Source organism: Salvelinus namaycush, chromosome 34 (assembly GCF_016432855.1).
Source record: "Salvelinus namaycush isolate Seneca chromosome 34, SaNama_1.0, whole genome shotgun sequence".
NCBI lineage: Eukaryota > Metazoa > Chordata > Actinopteri > Salmoniformes > Salmonidae > Salvelinus > Salvelinus namaycush.
In genome coordinates this window covers 23,464,828-23,481,817 of record NC_052340.1, presented here as the reverse complement: position 1 = coordinate 23,481,817, position 16,990 = coordinate 23,464,828, and the positions used below count along the sequence as shown (strand labels likewise).

Below are 16,990 nucleotides of genomic sequence, written 5' to 3'. Positions count from 1 at the left end.
TCCCCTGCCTGAGAGAAGGATACAGTCAGTCCCACATCTAGTCTCTTCTCTCTCACTTATCCATTCAACCGTTCTCTGATATCATTCACTCGTCTATAGCACCCATTCACCTACAGATACCTCACTCACATGCATTTTTTAAATTTATTTAACTAGGCGAGTCAGTTAAGAACAAATTCTTATTTACAATGACGGCCTACACCGGCCAAACCCGGGCGATGTTGGACCAAATGTGCAGCGCCCTATGGGACTCCCAATCACGGCCTGTTGTGATACAGCCTGGATTCAAACCAGGGTGTCTGTAGTGACGCCTCTAGCACTGAGATGCAGTGCCATAGACCGCTGCGCCACTCGGGAGCCCACATTCACTCGGACATACAACCTATACCCTCACTCATTCACTGTCAGGCATATGCTCTATTTACTCTCCCAATCATGGGAGTAAAGCTTGTAAACCCAGCCTAGAGAAAGCCCTGTGCTCAAGCTGTGGAAGGCAGACTTCTGCCAGCACAGCACTGGGCATGTGCCAGCTCTTTCTGCTGCAACCACTCCTCTCGCCTCAGCCAGTTCGCTCCCAGTGGAATCTCCCTGCAAACAAAGTCTGGAGCATTCTGGGAAAGCCAGTATGAGGAACAGGCCTGATTGAAGCCCCCAGTCCTCTTTTCTTAATTTTCTTTTTTCTTTTTTAGGGGGTGGATCAGCTTTAATATTGCAAATAGATTGTGGCTTCTATCAACGTAATTGTCTGCATCATTTCCAATCCCCCATATATATTTTAAATATACAGTGCCTTCAAAAAGTATTCGAACCCCTTTACTTTTTCCACATTTTGTTACATTACAGCCTTATTCTAAAATGGATGAAATAGTTTTTTTCCTCATCAATCTAACAACCTGTTTTCGCTTTGTCATTATGGGGTATTATGTAGATTGACAAGGGGAAAAATACATGTAATAAGGCTGTAATGTAACAAAATGTGGAAAAGGGGAAGGGTCTCACGAGTCTCACGAGAATCCCAGGGATAGTAAAACCGCAAGCACCGCTCAGGCAGTCAAGAGGAAAATTCATTCCATCATTGAACAGGGAGGTTCCAAAGATTTAAATAGGGAAAAATAACAGTCATATTATTTGTCTCAGCAGAATTTAAGAGATGTAATGTAGTGTTATTGACATAGTGAGTGAGACTGAGTGTGGCAGAGTGAGAGGGTAGAGAGAGAGAAAGAGAGGGTGGAGTGTAGAGACAGAGAGAGAGAGGGTAGAGACAGAGAGAGAGAGGGTAGAGACAGAGAGAGAGAGGGTAGAGACAGAGAGAGAGAGGGTAGAGACAGAGAGAGAGAGGGTAGAGACAGAGAGAGAGAGGGTAGAGACAGAGAGAGGAGGGTAGAGACACAGAGAGGAGGGTAGAGACACAGAGAGGAGGGTAGAGACACAGAGAGAGAGGTTAAAGAGACATTTATCGAGCAGATTCCATCACTCACACTTGTTCTTGAGGGCAGTGCAATTTCTTTGATTTATCGATGTTGAATAAACATAATTTTCCATAACCAACTGTAATTAGACAAGCCATATGAAAGTGCTAATAAGCATGCTTCTTGATGCAAATCATCTATCAGGTTATTATGGCTGAAGAATCTACTACTTGTTTAAAAAAGGAAGGAAGTTGAGTCTATGTGACTCGATCCGTGTTAGCATGGGGGAAATGTCAGTGACTTACAACTCCTGGCTGGCACAGGGCAGGGCAGGTACCACCCTCCGTATATCCTGATTTCCTGTAAGGTGCACCTCTGGCAGTGCTTCACAGTGTTGAGCTGGCCTTTGGGCCTCTGGCACGCCTGGCCCGTTTCACACCCCCTCTCTGTGCCCAGTGCCCAGGCAAGAGCAGGTGTCAGCTCATTGTTGAGTGAGGGCTGGGGCCCTTCCTTAATTGGTCTGTGCTTGTCTGAGGGGGACATGCAGCTACAGAGGGCCAGAGAGTGGAGGGGAGAGAGACTGACTAGGCTAGGCTGGCTCACAACACTGGGCTGTCAGGCTAGAGATGTGTTTTAAAGGTATATGACACCCAGGTCTCTGTCTGTCAGCTGAATGCCACTGGTGTTTCAGAGATAGCAGGCATCTAGCCTGCGGTGGCATGGCCTCTTGTCTGTGTTGTGTAGTAGTGGGCAGCCTGTGTAGGATGTAGTGTTCATGAGGCTGCTTTTCATGTAGGGGAGTGTGCTGTGCTCAATAGCATATGTTGTGCATAGAAGGAAGGGCCCACTAGCTGGTATCGAGTAGAAGGTAAAGTATAGGATTTCTAATCTGCATAATGTGTTCCCTGTCATGAAGGGTATTTTTTAAATCATAATGTAGAGAGAGGGGCTGCGATATCTAAGGTTGCCTTCTCCAGACAATGATTCCAGCTTAGGGATGCAAAATTCCCCGAATTTTCTATAAATTCCCTTGTTTTCCAGAAATCCAGGTTGAAGAATTCTGGAATTCCTACTTATTCCCTCCTGATTCCGGGGAATCCTACAACCGGGATTTTGGTAAAACCAGGGAATCTATTGAGCGTTCCTGGAATTTTGCAGCCGTATTCCTGATAATAAGAAAGAGCATTTTTTTCCTCTGTTGTCATCACTTTTACGTATAGATGTTATCAGTACTCAGTTAGAGATTTTGGAGAGGTTGATAAGTAACCTACTTGACATACAGGTAACTGCCAAAATAATGGAAACACTTGAGTAAATGAGGGATACAAAGTATATTGAAAGCGGGTGCTTCCACACAGGTGTGGTTCCTGAGATAATTAAGCAATTAACATCCCATCATTCTTAGGGTCATGTATAAAAATGGTGGGCAGACCATTATTTTGGCTACCATAGCTATGCCCCCATAGGATGACATCCACAGGGCACGAGTGGTAACTGAATGGTTTGATGTGGATGAAAGCAATGTAAACCATATGCCATGGCCATCTCAGTCACCAGATCTCAACCCAATTAAATACTTATTGGAGATTGTGTAGTGGTGCCTGACAGAGTGTTTTCCAAAACCATCATCAAAACACAAAATAATGGAATTTCTCATGGAAGAATGGCGTCGCATCCCCCCAATAGAGTTCCAGACACTTGTAGAATCTATGCCAAGGTGCATTGAAGCTTTTCTGGCTCGTGGTGGCCCAGCGCCCTATTAAAACACTTTATGTAGGTGTTTCCTTTATTTTGTCGGTTACCTATATGTGCTTATTGTTAATCTTTGTTAAGGTCTCCCTCTCTGTGAAGAGTGGTTAAAGGTTCATTCATTTTTCAGTGAAGTTAGACTTCTCCATTATTCAACTACAATACCACTCTGTGGTGCCCAGGATCCTGCATGATCAAATACATAATGTTACCATTTATAAAGGTCATGATTAAGTCTCTTCTCTCCCATTTGCTCTGTCACCGTCTGTCTTTCCTGCCTTCCGCCTCACCCTGCATCACTATCACTATAATGTATTCCTCTCGATTGCAGTCTGTTTGTCTTTTCATATGGTTTATGTTTTTGTATTAGTGCCACAAATCCAGATTTTTTTAGAAAAGCTATTTATAGGGCAGGTATTACAATGTTTGTTTGATAAGTAGCTCAACGAGGATAGGATTGGCTTTTGTACTTGTATGTCACACTTTGATGTTAGGTTGTCAGTGTGTTCTGGGATGACTTATATTCAACACCAGTATTTTTACTGAGGCTGACTGTCTGGTAGTACTACGCTGAGCTTGGGTTTGACAGACTCCATGTGGCGCCAGTGGGTGTAACTGAGAGTGAGTCACACAGCTTCTGGTCAGTCTATGACGTTGGTTCACTCATATCATTGTCTCACGCTGCCTGTGTAGGAGGTGGTCATCTGTCATTAATTATATGTAAGTGTCCATGTTAGCTATCCATGCTGTTTCTCTGTGTGCAGCCTACTATGCAGTGCACTAGGCACTCCTATCCATGTGTCCTGACTACACTCATTGCATTGCACCTCATTGCCATACACACACACACACACACACACACACACACACACACACACACACACACACACACACACACACACACACACACACACACTGTTCTCTGATGTGACCTTCAGCACATGCAGGCTGGCATTCAATTACCACCCTGTCAGTGGCCAATCCAGCCCAGTCGCTGCACGTCCTTGAGATTCATTCTCTAGTCTAGTCTATATTCCATTACATCCAGGACATTGTGTGTTCTGTCCAGTTTAATCTGTGCTCATATCCTTGCATTACATACACCATAACCATGTGTGTGCTGGTACTGAAGTGCTTGTAGTGTCATATTCACCTTTGCTCAATACCTGATTTCATATCACAGATTATCGTGAAATTTGTGACAGGCACATGAAAAAGTTGTAAAAAATTGTGTCCACCACACAATTTTCTCCTTTATAATCCAGTACACAATTTTCTTCATAACTAATTCCAATTTATTGTGGCTAACTTTAGCTAGGTGGCTAACGTTAGCAAGGCTAGGGGTTAAGGTTAGGATTAGGGGTTAAGGTTAGCGTTAGGGGTTAAGGTTAGTGTTAGGTAACATGCTAGCTAAGTAGTTAAAGGGTTAGCTAACATGCTATCTAAGTAGTAAAACAAATTGTAAGTAGTTACAAAGTGGATAAAATGTTGTCCATCATGTGATTTGAACACGCACCGTTTGGGTTGCTAGACATTCACGTTATACGCCCACCCATCCTCCCCAAACAAACCTCCCTCCTATCGTTTCTGTCTTAAGTAACCTACTACCTTTATCTGTGATTAAAATGCACTGTATACTGTATAATGTGGTGGACACAAAATGTTTTACTTTTTGTGTGTCATGAATTTCCCAAGTAATTGGTGTCTATTTCAGGATAATTTGTGATAGTGGGTTGTAGTGCTGTAGCACTGCCAGGATCCAAAGCACTTCTGTTCCCCATCCCCTCCCTTGTAATGTTTTGATGGTAGATTTGTCACAGATTGAGTCAGTGTCAGGAGAGGATTTAGGCATCCTGGGGTGACATGAAAACCCCACGTCTCCAAATGTAGTATGTTGATTATTTATATTTATTCAGATTTTATATGATCTCTTATCATATTGGACTTCGATAATGTCAAAATATTTCACAGCTATTGTTCTACCTGCATAATTACAGCACAAAGTGCCTGGAGAGTCCACACACGCAAATCTGTGATCATTATTGCAAGTACAGTAAAGGGTACTTTTCATGCAAGTGCCATTATCGTTGCTGCGGCTCGAAAGGCTGGTTGAAATCTCAAGCGGATTTAACTCCTAACTGTCCCCGCTGTTCTACTGTGAACATTCATGTTCTGCTCTGGACAGATGTTGATTGACTTGGAACAGATTAATTTAATTGATTAAGTGAGTTGCAACAGAAGTAGGCTGCTTGCAGTGAGTAACTGGCTTTAGTATTGGTAGTGAACATGCCTATTTAACTGGTGTCAAATAATCTGGAATTATTCTCTTGCATTGTGCTCTGGGACATGGACTGCCTCTGATTTAGCTAATTTACCTGCAAATGCAGACAGCAGCATAGTGTACTGGATAAAGTCGTCCCTTCAGGAATTCGTTATGAGCAGGATCAGCACTCCTGTTACTTGTAGTTAGGAGTTAGGATACTTGTACAGATGAGGTAGTTGCTGAATTATATGTTTTCCAAGGTGGCGTAGCAGTCGGACGTGTATTTGTCTTGTCCCGTCTTGTCCTGTGTACATATTTGTTTTCCTCGTTTTTCCCCCGTATATATTTTGTGTATATTTTAATCTCACTTTCCATCTATGAACTGAATATACTTTCCTGCAACCAGCCTCACCCAATGTGGTACGGATCTGCTATTTTTATACTTTAGAATCGGAACCCCCATCAGAAGCTAGCCAGCTAACTAGCTACTAGCTAGTAGTCAGTTAGCCACTGCTAGCGGTCTTCACCGTTAACTCGGACACCAACCAGCTTCAGCTTGGTCAATACCTGCCAGTCTGCACAGTGCAATAACAACCCAGAGCATATCGGACTGCTTTTTCTCTACCTCATCACCGGATTCCTGCCGCAAGCCCTGGTCCATTACACTGGATCATCGCAGCTAGCTAGCTGCATTCGAGTGGCTACTGCTGCCTAACGCCTTTGTCCCGAAGCAAGCATCAGTTAGCCTTGAGCTAGCCTCGAGCTAGGCCCATCTTCGGGCTAGCCGAAGAGGTCTACCAGCTAATTCTTGGGCTACAATACCTCTTTTGCCAATTGTCCTGGACCATTTATTGCCGACACGGAGCCCTGCCGATCCGTCACGACTGGTCTGCCGACGTAATTGTCCAAGGTTTTTTCAACAGGTTTTTCCATTGCGACGTCGCCGAAGGCCCATCTGCTATCCCCGGCCCGGTAGCTGTCTGAATTGGCGTGTCTCCAGCTCGCCTAGCGTAGTAGCGACTACCGAACGGCTCCCTGACTCATCTACTGCTGCTCATTAGACACTATGATCACTCGGCTACACATGCCTCTCCCTAATGTCAATATGCCTTGTCTATTGCTGTTTTGGTTAGTTATTATTGTCTTATTTCACTGTAGAGCCTCCAGCCCTGCCCAACATGCCTTAGATAGCCCTTTTGTCCCACCCCCCACACATGCGTTGACCTCACCTGGCTTAACTGGTGCCTCTAGAGACAAAACCTCTCATCATCACTCAATGCCTAGGTTTACCTCCACTGTACTCACATCCTACCATTCCCTTGTCTGTACATTATGCCTTGAATCTATTCTTCCACGCACAGAAATCTGCTCCTGTTCCGAATGCACTAGACCACCAGTTCTTATAGCCTTTAGTCGTACCCTTATCCTACTCCTCCTCTGTTCCTCTGGTGATGTAGAGGTTTACCCAGGCCCTGCAGCCCCCAGCACCACTCTTATTCCCCAGGCGCTCTCATTTGTTGACTTCTGTAACTGTAAAAGCCTTGGTTTCATGCATGTTAACATCAGAAGCCTCCTCCCTAAGTTTGTTTTATTCACTGCTTTAGCACACTCCGCCAATCCCAATGTCCTATCCGTGTCTGAATCCTGGCTTAGGAAGGCCACCAAAAATTCAGAAATTTCCATCCCCAACTATAACATTTTCCGACAAGATAGAACTGCCAAAGGGGGCAGAGTGGCAATCTACTGCAGAGATAGCCTACATAGTTCTGTCATACTATCCAGGTCTGTGCCCAAACAATTCAAGCTTCTACTTTTAAAAATCCACTTTTCCAGAAACAAGTCTCTCACTGTTGCCGCTTGTTACAGACCCCCCTCAGCCCCCAGCTGTGACCTGGACACCGTATGTGAATTGATTGCCCCCCCATCTATCTTCAGAGTTCGTACTGTTAGGTGACCTAAACTGGGATATGCTTAACACCCCGGCCATCCTACAATCTAAACTAGATGCCCTTAATCTCACACAAATTATTAAGGAACCTACCAGGTACAACCCTAAATCCGTAACCATGGGCACACTCTTAGATATCATCCTGCCCAACTTGCCCTCTAAATACACCTCTTCTGTCTTCAACCAGGATCTCAGTGATCACTGCCTCATTGCCTGCATCCGTAATGGGTCCGCGTTTGACCACCCCTCATCACTGTCAAACTATCCCTAAAACACTTCAGTGAGCAGGCCTTTCTAATCGACCTGGCCCGGGTATCCTGGAAGGATATTGACCTCATCCCGTCAGTGGAGGATGCCTGGTTGCTCTTTAAAAGTGCTTTCCTCACCGTCATCGATAGGATGGCCAGGGTGTTAAGCATGTCCCAGTTTAGGTCACCTATCAGCACAAGCTCTGAAGATAGATGGGGGGGCAATCAATTCACATATGGTGTCCAGTGCACAGATGGGGGCAGAAGGTGGTCTAAAGCAAGTGGCAATGGTGAGAGACCTGTTTCTGGAAAGGTGGATTTTTAAAAGTAGAAGCTCAAATTGTTTGGGCACAGACCTGGATAGTAAGACATCTATCTCTGCAGTAGATTGCAACTCCGCCCCCTTTGGCAGTTCTATCTTGTCGGAAAATGTTACAGTTAGGGATGGACATTTCAGGGTTTTTGGTGGTCTTCCTAAGCCAGGATTCAGACACGGATAGGACATCCGGGTTGGCAGAGTGTGTTAAGGCAGTGAATAAAACAAACTTAGGGAGGAGGCTTCTAATGTTAACATTCATGAAACCAAGACTTTTACGGTTACAGAAGTCAACAAATGAGAGCGCCTGGGGAGTGGGAGTGGAGCTAGGCACTGCAGGGCCTGGATTAAGCTCTACATCACCAGAGGATGAGTAGGATAAGGGTACGGCTAAAGACTATAAGAACTGGTCATCTAGTACGTTCGGAACAGAGTAAAAGGAGCAGGTTTCTGTGCGTGGAAGAATAGATTCAAGGCATAATGTACAGACAAAGGTATGGTAGGATGTGAATACAGTTGAGGTAAACCTATGCATTGAGTGACGTTGAGAGAGATATTGTCTCAAGAAACATCATTTAAAGATTGGAAATCTGCCGCGGTCATCCCTCTTCAAACAGGGAGACACTCTAGATCCAAACTGTTATAGACCTATATCCATCCTGCCCTGATTTTCTAAAATCTTTGAAAGCCAAGTTAACAAACAGATCACCGACCATTTCAAATCCAACCATACCTTCTCCACTATATAATCTGGTTTCCGAGCTGGTCATGGGTGCACCTCAGCCACGCTCAAGGTCCTAAATGATATCATAACCGCCATCGATAAAAGATAGTACTGTGCAGCCGTCTTCATCGACCTGGCCAAGCCTTTCGACTCTGTCAATCACCGCATTCTTATAAGCAGACTCAATAGCCTTGGTTTCTCAAATGACTTCCTCGCCTGGTTCACCAACTACTTCTCAGATAGAGTTCAGTGTGTCAAATCGGAGGGCCTGTTGTCCGGACCTCTGGCAGTCTCTATGGGGGTGCCACAGAGTTCAATTCTCGGGCTGACTCTTTTCTCTGTATATATCAATGATGTCGCTCTTGCTGCTGGTGATTCTCTGATCCACCTCTAGGCAGACGACATCATTCTGTATACATCTGGCCCTTCTTTGGACACTGTGTTAACAAACCTCCAAACGAGCTTCAATGCCATACAACACTCCTTCCGTGGCCTCCAACTGCTTTTCAATGCTAGTAAAACTAAATGCATGCTCTTCAACCGATTGCTGCCCACACCCGCCTGCCCGACTAGCATCACTACTCTGGACGGTTCTGACTTAGAATATGTGGACAACTACAAATACCTAGGTGTCTGGTTAGATTGTAAACTCTCCTTCCAGACTCACATTAAGCATCTCCAATCCAAAACTAAATCTAGAATCGGCTTCCTATTTCGCAACAAAGCCTCCTTCACTCATGCTGCCAAACATACCCTTGTAAAACTGACAATCCTACCGATCCTTGACTTCGGCGATGTCATTTACAAAATAGCCTCCAACACTCTACTGAGCAAACTGGATGTAGTCTATCACAGTGCAATCCATTCTGTCACCAAAGCCCCATATACTACCCACCACTGCAACCTGTACTCAACCTCAACTCTTGTTGACTGGCCCTCGCTACATATTCGTCGCCAAACCCACTGGCTCCAGGTCATCTATAAGTCTTTACTAGGTAAAGCCCCGCCTTATTTCAGCTCACTGGTCACCATAGCAACACCCACCCGTAGCACACACTCCAGCAGGTGTATTTCACTGGTCATCCCCAAAGCCATCACCTACTTTGGCCGCCTTTCCTTCCAGTTCTCTTCTGCCAATGACTGGAACGAATTGCAAAAATCACTGAAGCTGGAGACTCATATCTCCCTCACTAACTTTAAGTATCAGCTGTCAGAGCAGCTTACCGATCACTGTACATATACACAGCCAATCTGTAAATAGCACACCCAACTACCGCATCCCCATATTGCTATTTATCTTTTTGCTCTTTTGCACCCCAGTATCTCTACTTGCACATCATCATCTGCACATCTATCACTCCAGTGTTCATACTAAATTGTAATTATTTCGCCTCTATGGTCTATTTATTTACTTACCTCCCTAATCTTCTACATTTGCACACACTGTAGATAGATTTTTCTATTGTGTTAATGACTGGACATTTGTTTATGTGTAACTGTGTTGTTGTTTTTGTCGCACTGCTTTGCTTTATCTTGGCCAGGTCGCAGTTGTAAATGAGAACTTGTTCTCAACTGGCCTACCGGGTTAAATAAAGGTGAAATAAAAAAATTAATAAAAAAGATGTCTAAGAAGGTTGTTATCTTAGTTACAATACTAAACTAATATAGGGCAGGCTATAATATATTGACTTGTCATCTTTCTGTTAGATGTATTGGTGCCTCAGTGATGACACCTGGTCTTTGAGAAAAGCTCAATCTGTGAAGATATAGCGGAGGTTAGAACAGAGTGTCACGCCCTGACCTGAGATATCTCTGTTTTCTTTATATTTTGGTTAGGTCAGGGTGTGACTAGGGTGGATACGCTAGTTTTTGTATTTTCTAGTGGTTTTGTATTGTCTAGGGGTTTTGTACTGTCTAGGGTTTTTGTATGTCTAGGGTTTTGTAGGTCTAGGTATTTGTATGTTTATGTTTATGGTGGCCTGATATGGTTCCCAATCAGAGACAGCTGTTTGTCGTTGTCTCTGATTGGGGATCATATTTAGGTAGCCATTTCCCTTTGATGTTTGTGGGTTCTTCTTCTATGTTTAGTTGCCTGTCTGCACTATTTCATATCGCGTCACGTTTTGTTCGTTTTGTTAGTTTGTTCAGTGTTCTTTCTTTAATAAAGAAGAATGTACGCATACCACGCTGCACCTTGGTCCGATTCATATGACGAACGTGACAGAAGAACCCACCATAAATGGACCAAGCAGCGTGTTCAGGAGGAATGGACCTGGGAGGAGATTTTGGATGGAGCAGGACCCTGGACGCAGGCTGGGGAGTATCGCCTTCCGAAGGAGGAAATAGAGGCAGCAAAAGCGGAACGGCGATACTACAAGGAGTTATACCAACAAGGTAGGCCACAGAAACCCCAATATTTTTTTTGGGGGGGGGGGGGGGGCACATGGAGCAGTTGGCGGAGCCGAGGAGTGAACCAGAGCCAGTCAGGGAGTCGGATGAGGAGTTCGACGCAAGATTCCGGAGAGAGGTGCTAGCATTGAGAGCGCTGCAGAGCGGGCGTGCTGGGGAGCGTGTGACTGGTCAGACACCGTGTTACGCAGTGATGCGCACGGTGCCTCCAGTTCGCATTCATAGCCCGGTGCGCTCTATTCCAGTTCTTCGCACTTGCCGGGCTCAAGTGAGCATCTAGCCAGGACGCATTGTGCCAGCTCTACGCATCAGACCTCCAGTGCGCCTCCACAGTCCAGTACGGCCTGTGCCTCTTCCCCGCACTCGCCCTGAGGTGCGTGTCCTCAGCCCGGTACCACCAGTTCCGGCACCACGCATCAGGTCTCCAGTGCGCCTCCACAGTCCATTACGTCCTGTGCCTCCTCTTCGCACTCGCCCTGAAGTGCGTGTTCCCAGCCCGGCACCACCAGTGCCGGCACCACGCATCAGACCTCCAGTGTGCCTGCACAGTCCAGTAAGTCCTGTGCATCCTCTCCGCACTCGCCCTGAGATGCGTGCCATCAGCCCGGTACCCCCAGTTCCGGCACCACGCATCAGGCTTCCAGTGCGCTTTCGCAGTCCAGAGCTTCCGGCGACAGTTTCCAGTCCAGAGCTTCTGGGGACAGTACCCAGTCCAGAGCTTCCGGTGACAGTACCCAGTCCAGAGCTTCCGGCGACAGTACCCAGTCCAGAGCTTCCGGCGACAGTACCCAGTCCAGAGCTTCCGGCGACAGTACCCAGTCCAGAGCTTCCGGCGACAGTTCCCAGTCCAGAGCTTCCGGCGACGTTTCACAGTCCGGAACCTCCAACGACGTTTCACAGTCCGGAACCTCCAACGACGTTTCACAGTCCGGAACCTCCAACGACGGGCCACAGTCCGGAACCTCCTATGACGGGCCACAGTCCGGAACCTCCAACGACGGGCCACAGTCCGGAACCTCCAACGACGGGCCACAGTCCAGAGCCTCCAGCGACGATCCCCAGTCCGGAGCCTCCAGCGACGACCCCCAGTCCAGGGCCTCCAGCGACGATCCCCAGTCCGGGGCCTCCAGCGACGGTTCCCAGTCCGGGGCCTCCGGCGATGATTCGCAGTCCAGAGCCTCCGGCGATGATCCGCAGTCCAGAGCCTCCGGCGATGATCCACGGTCTGGTTCTACAAAGGCGGAGGGATCAGCGTAAAGAGGGGGGGCGGCATCCAGAACCAGAGCCGCCACCAAGGGTAGATGCCCACCCAGACCCTCCCCTATAGGTTCAGGTTTGCGGCCGGGAGTCCGCACCTTTGGGGTGGGGGGGGGGGGGTACTGTCACGCCCTGACCTGAGATATCTCTGTTTTCTTTATACTTTGGTTAGGTCAGGGTGTGACTAGGGTGGATACGCTAGTTTTTGTATTGTCTAGGGGTTTTGTATTGTCTAGGGGTTTTGTATTGTCTAGGGTTTTTGTATGTCTAGGGTTTGTAGGTCTAGGTATTTGTATGTTTATGGTGGCCTGATATGGTTCCCAATCAGAGGCAGCTGTTTGTCGTTGTCTCTGATTGGGGATCATATTTAGGTAGCCATTTCCCTTTGGTGTTTGTGGGTTCTTATTCTATGTTTAGTTGCCTGTCTGCACTATTTCATATCGCGTCACGTTTTGTTCGTTTTGTTGTTTTGTTAGTTTGTTCAGTGTTCTTTCTTTAATAAAGAAGAATGTACGCATACCACGCTGCACCTTGGTCCGATTCATATGACGAACGTGACACAGAGAGGGCCTGTAACATGATTTGCACAGCTGGCATTTATGTCTTGTTGAGAGCATAAATATGTTCCCTTGAAAAAGTTCCCATAAACACTGCCGGGTCACTGTGTCTCCATTAAGGAAATGAAAACGGCGGTAGCAGTGACTGGGCCTGTGCTGATCGTCCTCTTATGATGATCTCATAAAGCGATTGGGGAGTTATTAGCCAGGCAGTATATTATCCTGGGTCTTTATGGTAATTCCTCTAGGATCCAAAAATAATGTTAGGCAGAAACCGTGAACTCCTGAAACCTGAACTGTCTGCAGGGAAACAATGGGTTTCAGCACTGCTGTGCCCCAAGCCCAGAGTGCAGGCTTTATAATGTGACAGCATTTAGTTCTCAAGCCAAACAATGTGGATAATATTTTATATTCCTCAACTTGTGTGGATAGTACTTGGCCTGCTTGGTCCCTTAGGGATAGACCACGTGAATTTCATGTTTTCATGTGATCACATGTGAAGTTAATGTGATGAAATGTGACAACATGTAAAGTAACGTGATAACATGAAACAACACGTGAAAACATGTGATCACATGTGAAGTGTTCAACAACAAAAAATTCTAATGTGAAATGAACGGGGTGGCTCATGTAGCTTAACCAGTGTTTGTAAAGTAGCTTACATAATGTATTGCTTTTCTCTTGCTCATGGGTTACAGTTGATGATTACCGTATAAACTCTCTAGACGCCTCTTAAGCCTCTTAATCTATTAGTGTGGAAGACACATGTTGAGTCAATAAAAATATGTTAAATTGATAGAAGAGGGCACGATTTCAGGAAACTGAGCCTCTTGAAGTATCAAATTCTCTGATTAGTCTTCTACAGAAAAATACTTTGTTGTCCATTACAGACGGACTCCAACTGAATAGATTAGTTTCCTGAAAATAGATCCAGTCATTAGGCAGCTCCAACACACTGTAAAAGGGTGCTGTGAAAACTGAGAGGAGATAGGAGTAGTCTAAGATTGAAATATGAGGTGCGTAAAGTATACTGCACAACTAATATGTTATGAAGGTGTAATAAATAGGGGTGTTTAGGCCATCACCACTCAGTCCCCTCTACCATGTCTACCACCCTGCAGCCATCACCACTCAGTCCCCTATACCATGTCTACCATCCTCCAGCCATCACCACTCAGTCCCCTCTTCCATGTCTACTGCCCTCCAGCCATCACCACTCCGTCCCCTCTACCATGTCTAACGCCCTCCAGATATCACCACCCAGTCCCCTCTACCATGTCTAACGCCCTCAGATATCACCACCCAGTCCCCTCTACCATGTCTAACGCCCTCAGATATCACCACCCAGTCCCCTCTACCATGTCTAACGCCCTCCAGATATCACCACCCAGTCCCCTCTCACTGAGTCCTCTCTGTCACTGACGCATCAGATGCTACTGATGTTCTCCTTCCATTTCCTGCATATTATCAGTGTGTGTTGCTGCTTTGCGCCATTTTCAGTTAGAATATACACTGAAAGTGCCTAATCTTTACTTTCATTAAGCATGATAAGTCTATGCATATTTAGCTTTAGATTGCAATTATAGGTGCTCTTGACTCGATCCCTTCCCTGTAAATGGTCTCTTCGAGTCTAATTTATAGGCTACTTAGCTTCAGTATATTTATAATGCTTGTGTAGGCTGTGTTGCTGGTTTGTTTAGCTACGACTTTAGGTCTTAGCTACAGGCTGAATTGTGGTCATGTGCAGGGTCCAGTGACTCGGCGTATGGCACATGTGTTCCAGTGAGTCAGTCATTAACTCTAAACCATGTTTTTTTATGCTGCCTTTTTTTGCACCGCTTACCAGAGAGACACAATGGCAGAGCAGATTCTAGGAGTAAGGCCCGTGACTGGCAGACCACAGCTCCACTTTAACAAAAAGTGTAATTTGATTAAATCTGCTCTGTTTCAGTCCAAAAGCTGTGCTGGCTAAATCACATAAAGTGGATTAACTCTTCTACCGGATAGAAGCAGATTAATATTGTAAACACAATCACTGACTGATGCATAGGACCTTCAGGGGTGGAGCCTGTAATAGAGGTAAAGAGGCTTCATGACTGTTTACTTGGAAAGGAACAATGGCAACCGTAGCACTTCCTACTTTACACAACACTGACAATGGTTTACACATTCAACACAAGGCATGAGTTCCATTACAGAAACCTACCTAGAGAATCGTACTGCTACCTTTTCCTCATCCTGAGGCGGAGCCTTTCTTTACCACTACTGTACTTGGATGCTGTACTTCCTGAAAACATTAGTAGCCATAATGCAAGTAATAGTCTTAATGAAAGCGCTAAGTTATTCAGCCGATGTTTCTGGAGAGTGAATCGTCAGCATGTCTATTGATCCCTGAAGCGATGTTCCCCCCGGGGCGAGGGGATGGGGGGTGAGGGAGGGAGGAAGGGCGGCAATGCTCAGTCTAATGGAGGAGATCCAGAGATCCAGGCTGGCTCAATGAGAGCGGAGCGGGGGAGGCAGCTGGACAAAATCCATTCCCAGAGTGAGCGTTCTGCTGAGGCAGGTAGGCCGACCTTTCAGCCGTCCGATAGGTCAACCCTCGGCAGTGTGCCTGGATATCCATGGCTAAACGCCAGCCCAGCCCTGGTACCGCTCATAGTAAAGCCCATATGAGCAGCAGCCAGCCCTGATCAATAGAGCCGCCTGAGCTGGTAACTTATTTACAGTACTGTAGGCGACCTACGCCTCAGACAGAATTCTCTCTCACCAGGAGAGATGACGACAAGGGAACTGTACAGAGCCAGACTGTCCTGTACTAGATCCATATAAGTACCTACTAGGGTCTATAAGTGGGGCCAACACTGTAGGCAGGGGTGTTCAATCTTAGTTTTGACGAGCTACATGGCCTGTTTTTTCAATCACTGTAGCTATAATGGAATGTGTGTTTTATAGGCATTGGGAAACTAAGCAGCAATATCTTCTCTGCTTGGTCAGCACAGCTGTAGTAGTCGAGAACAGTACAGCACATGTACTGTACCATTACCTCCCTCCTTCTTTAAGGGACCCTCTGCTCTTTGGTTAAAATAACCTCTCCTGTTTTTCCCCCCAGTTGCCCACGGTGTGAGAGAGGAGCCCCAGTTTGTGACGGCGCGCGCTGGAGAGAGCGTGATCCTGGGATGTGACGTGTCCCCTCCCCTGGACGGCCAGCAGCCCCCCTACGTGGTGGAGTGGTTCAAGTTCGGAGTGCCCATCCCCTTCTTCATCAGCTTCCGCTTCCACCCTCCTCATGTCGACCCAGAGTACACCGGTAAGAGCCAAGCCGACCACTCTCCTCATGTCAACCCAGAGTACACCGGTAAGAGCCAAGGATCTAGTGAGCATTTGCCATATAGCCTGGTTCCAATGCTATGAAATTACAGAAAAGAACAGAACAGAGGCAGCACTAACACGCTGACGCACATTGCAGCTCAGATTAAAGTGTATTGTGGGGACAGATGCCATGTTACAGTAGAGCTGTGACAGTGTGATAATGGTTGAGACTGGGCCATGGTTCATGAGAACCTCCCCTGGGTGTTTTATGGGACTATATCCTCTCTGTGTCTACATGGAGCTGAGTGTCTGGAGATTACCATGGCCCACTAGGCCAGAGTGGCCTGCTGCCTAACACACGCATGCACAAACACACACAAACACACACATGCACACTGTATAAGATCTGCCTGGCTGGCTATTCTCATGAATCCCCATTTCCCATTTCTCACCAAATAAATAATTCATCTGGGTGGAACAGAGATTAAATGTACTGTCATTGCCCGGTTAGACTGGCTAGTCCTGCAAGGCAGTCAATGAACTGCTATATTTCTGGGTGTTAATGTACTGTATTCCGCCTATATTTCTGTGTCTTAATGTACTATATTAATCCTATATTTCTGGATCTAAATGTATTCATGCTGGAGATAAGAGGTTTCGGATTGCCTTTTACAGTAGCAGAGCTCGTATGTGGGGGTAAGCTAGCTTCTCATGCCTCTCTGCCTCTATGTCTGTGAGCTTTAAATGGGCATACCTGAAGACTGAAGTGTATTTTGTAATTCCACTATGACCTTATCTTTT

General features: G+C 46.1%; 1 protein-coding gene across 1 annotated transcript in view; it reads left to right on the top strand.

Moving 5' to 3' along the window:
• Positions 1-16,990, top strand: part of LOC120028440 (protein turtle homolog B-like) — a 97,942-nt gene that overhangs the window by 36,216 nt on the left and 44,736 nt on the right. The window contains exons 2-3 of the mRNA XM_038973659.1: positions 15,278-15,443; positions 15,990-16,187. Of these exons, the coding sequence (XP_038829587.1) occupies positions 15,278-15,443; positions 15,990-16,187 (364 nt within the window). The remainder of the gene's footprint in view (positions 1-15,277; positions 15,444-15,989; positions 16,188-16,990) is intronic.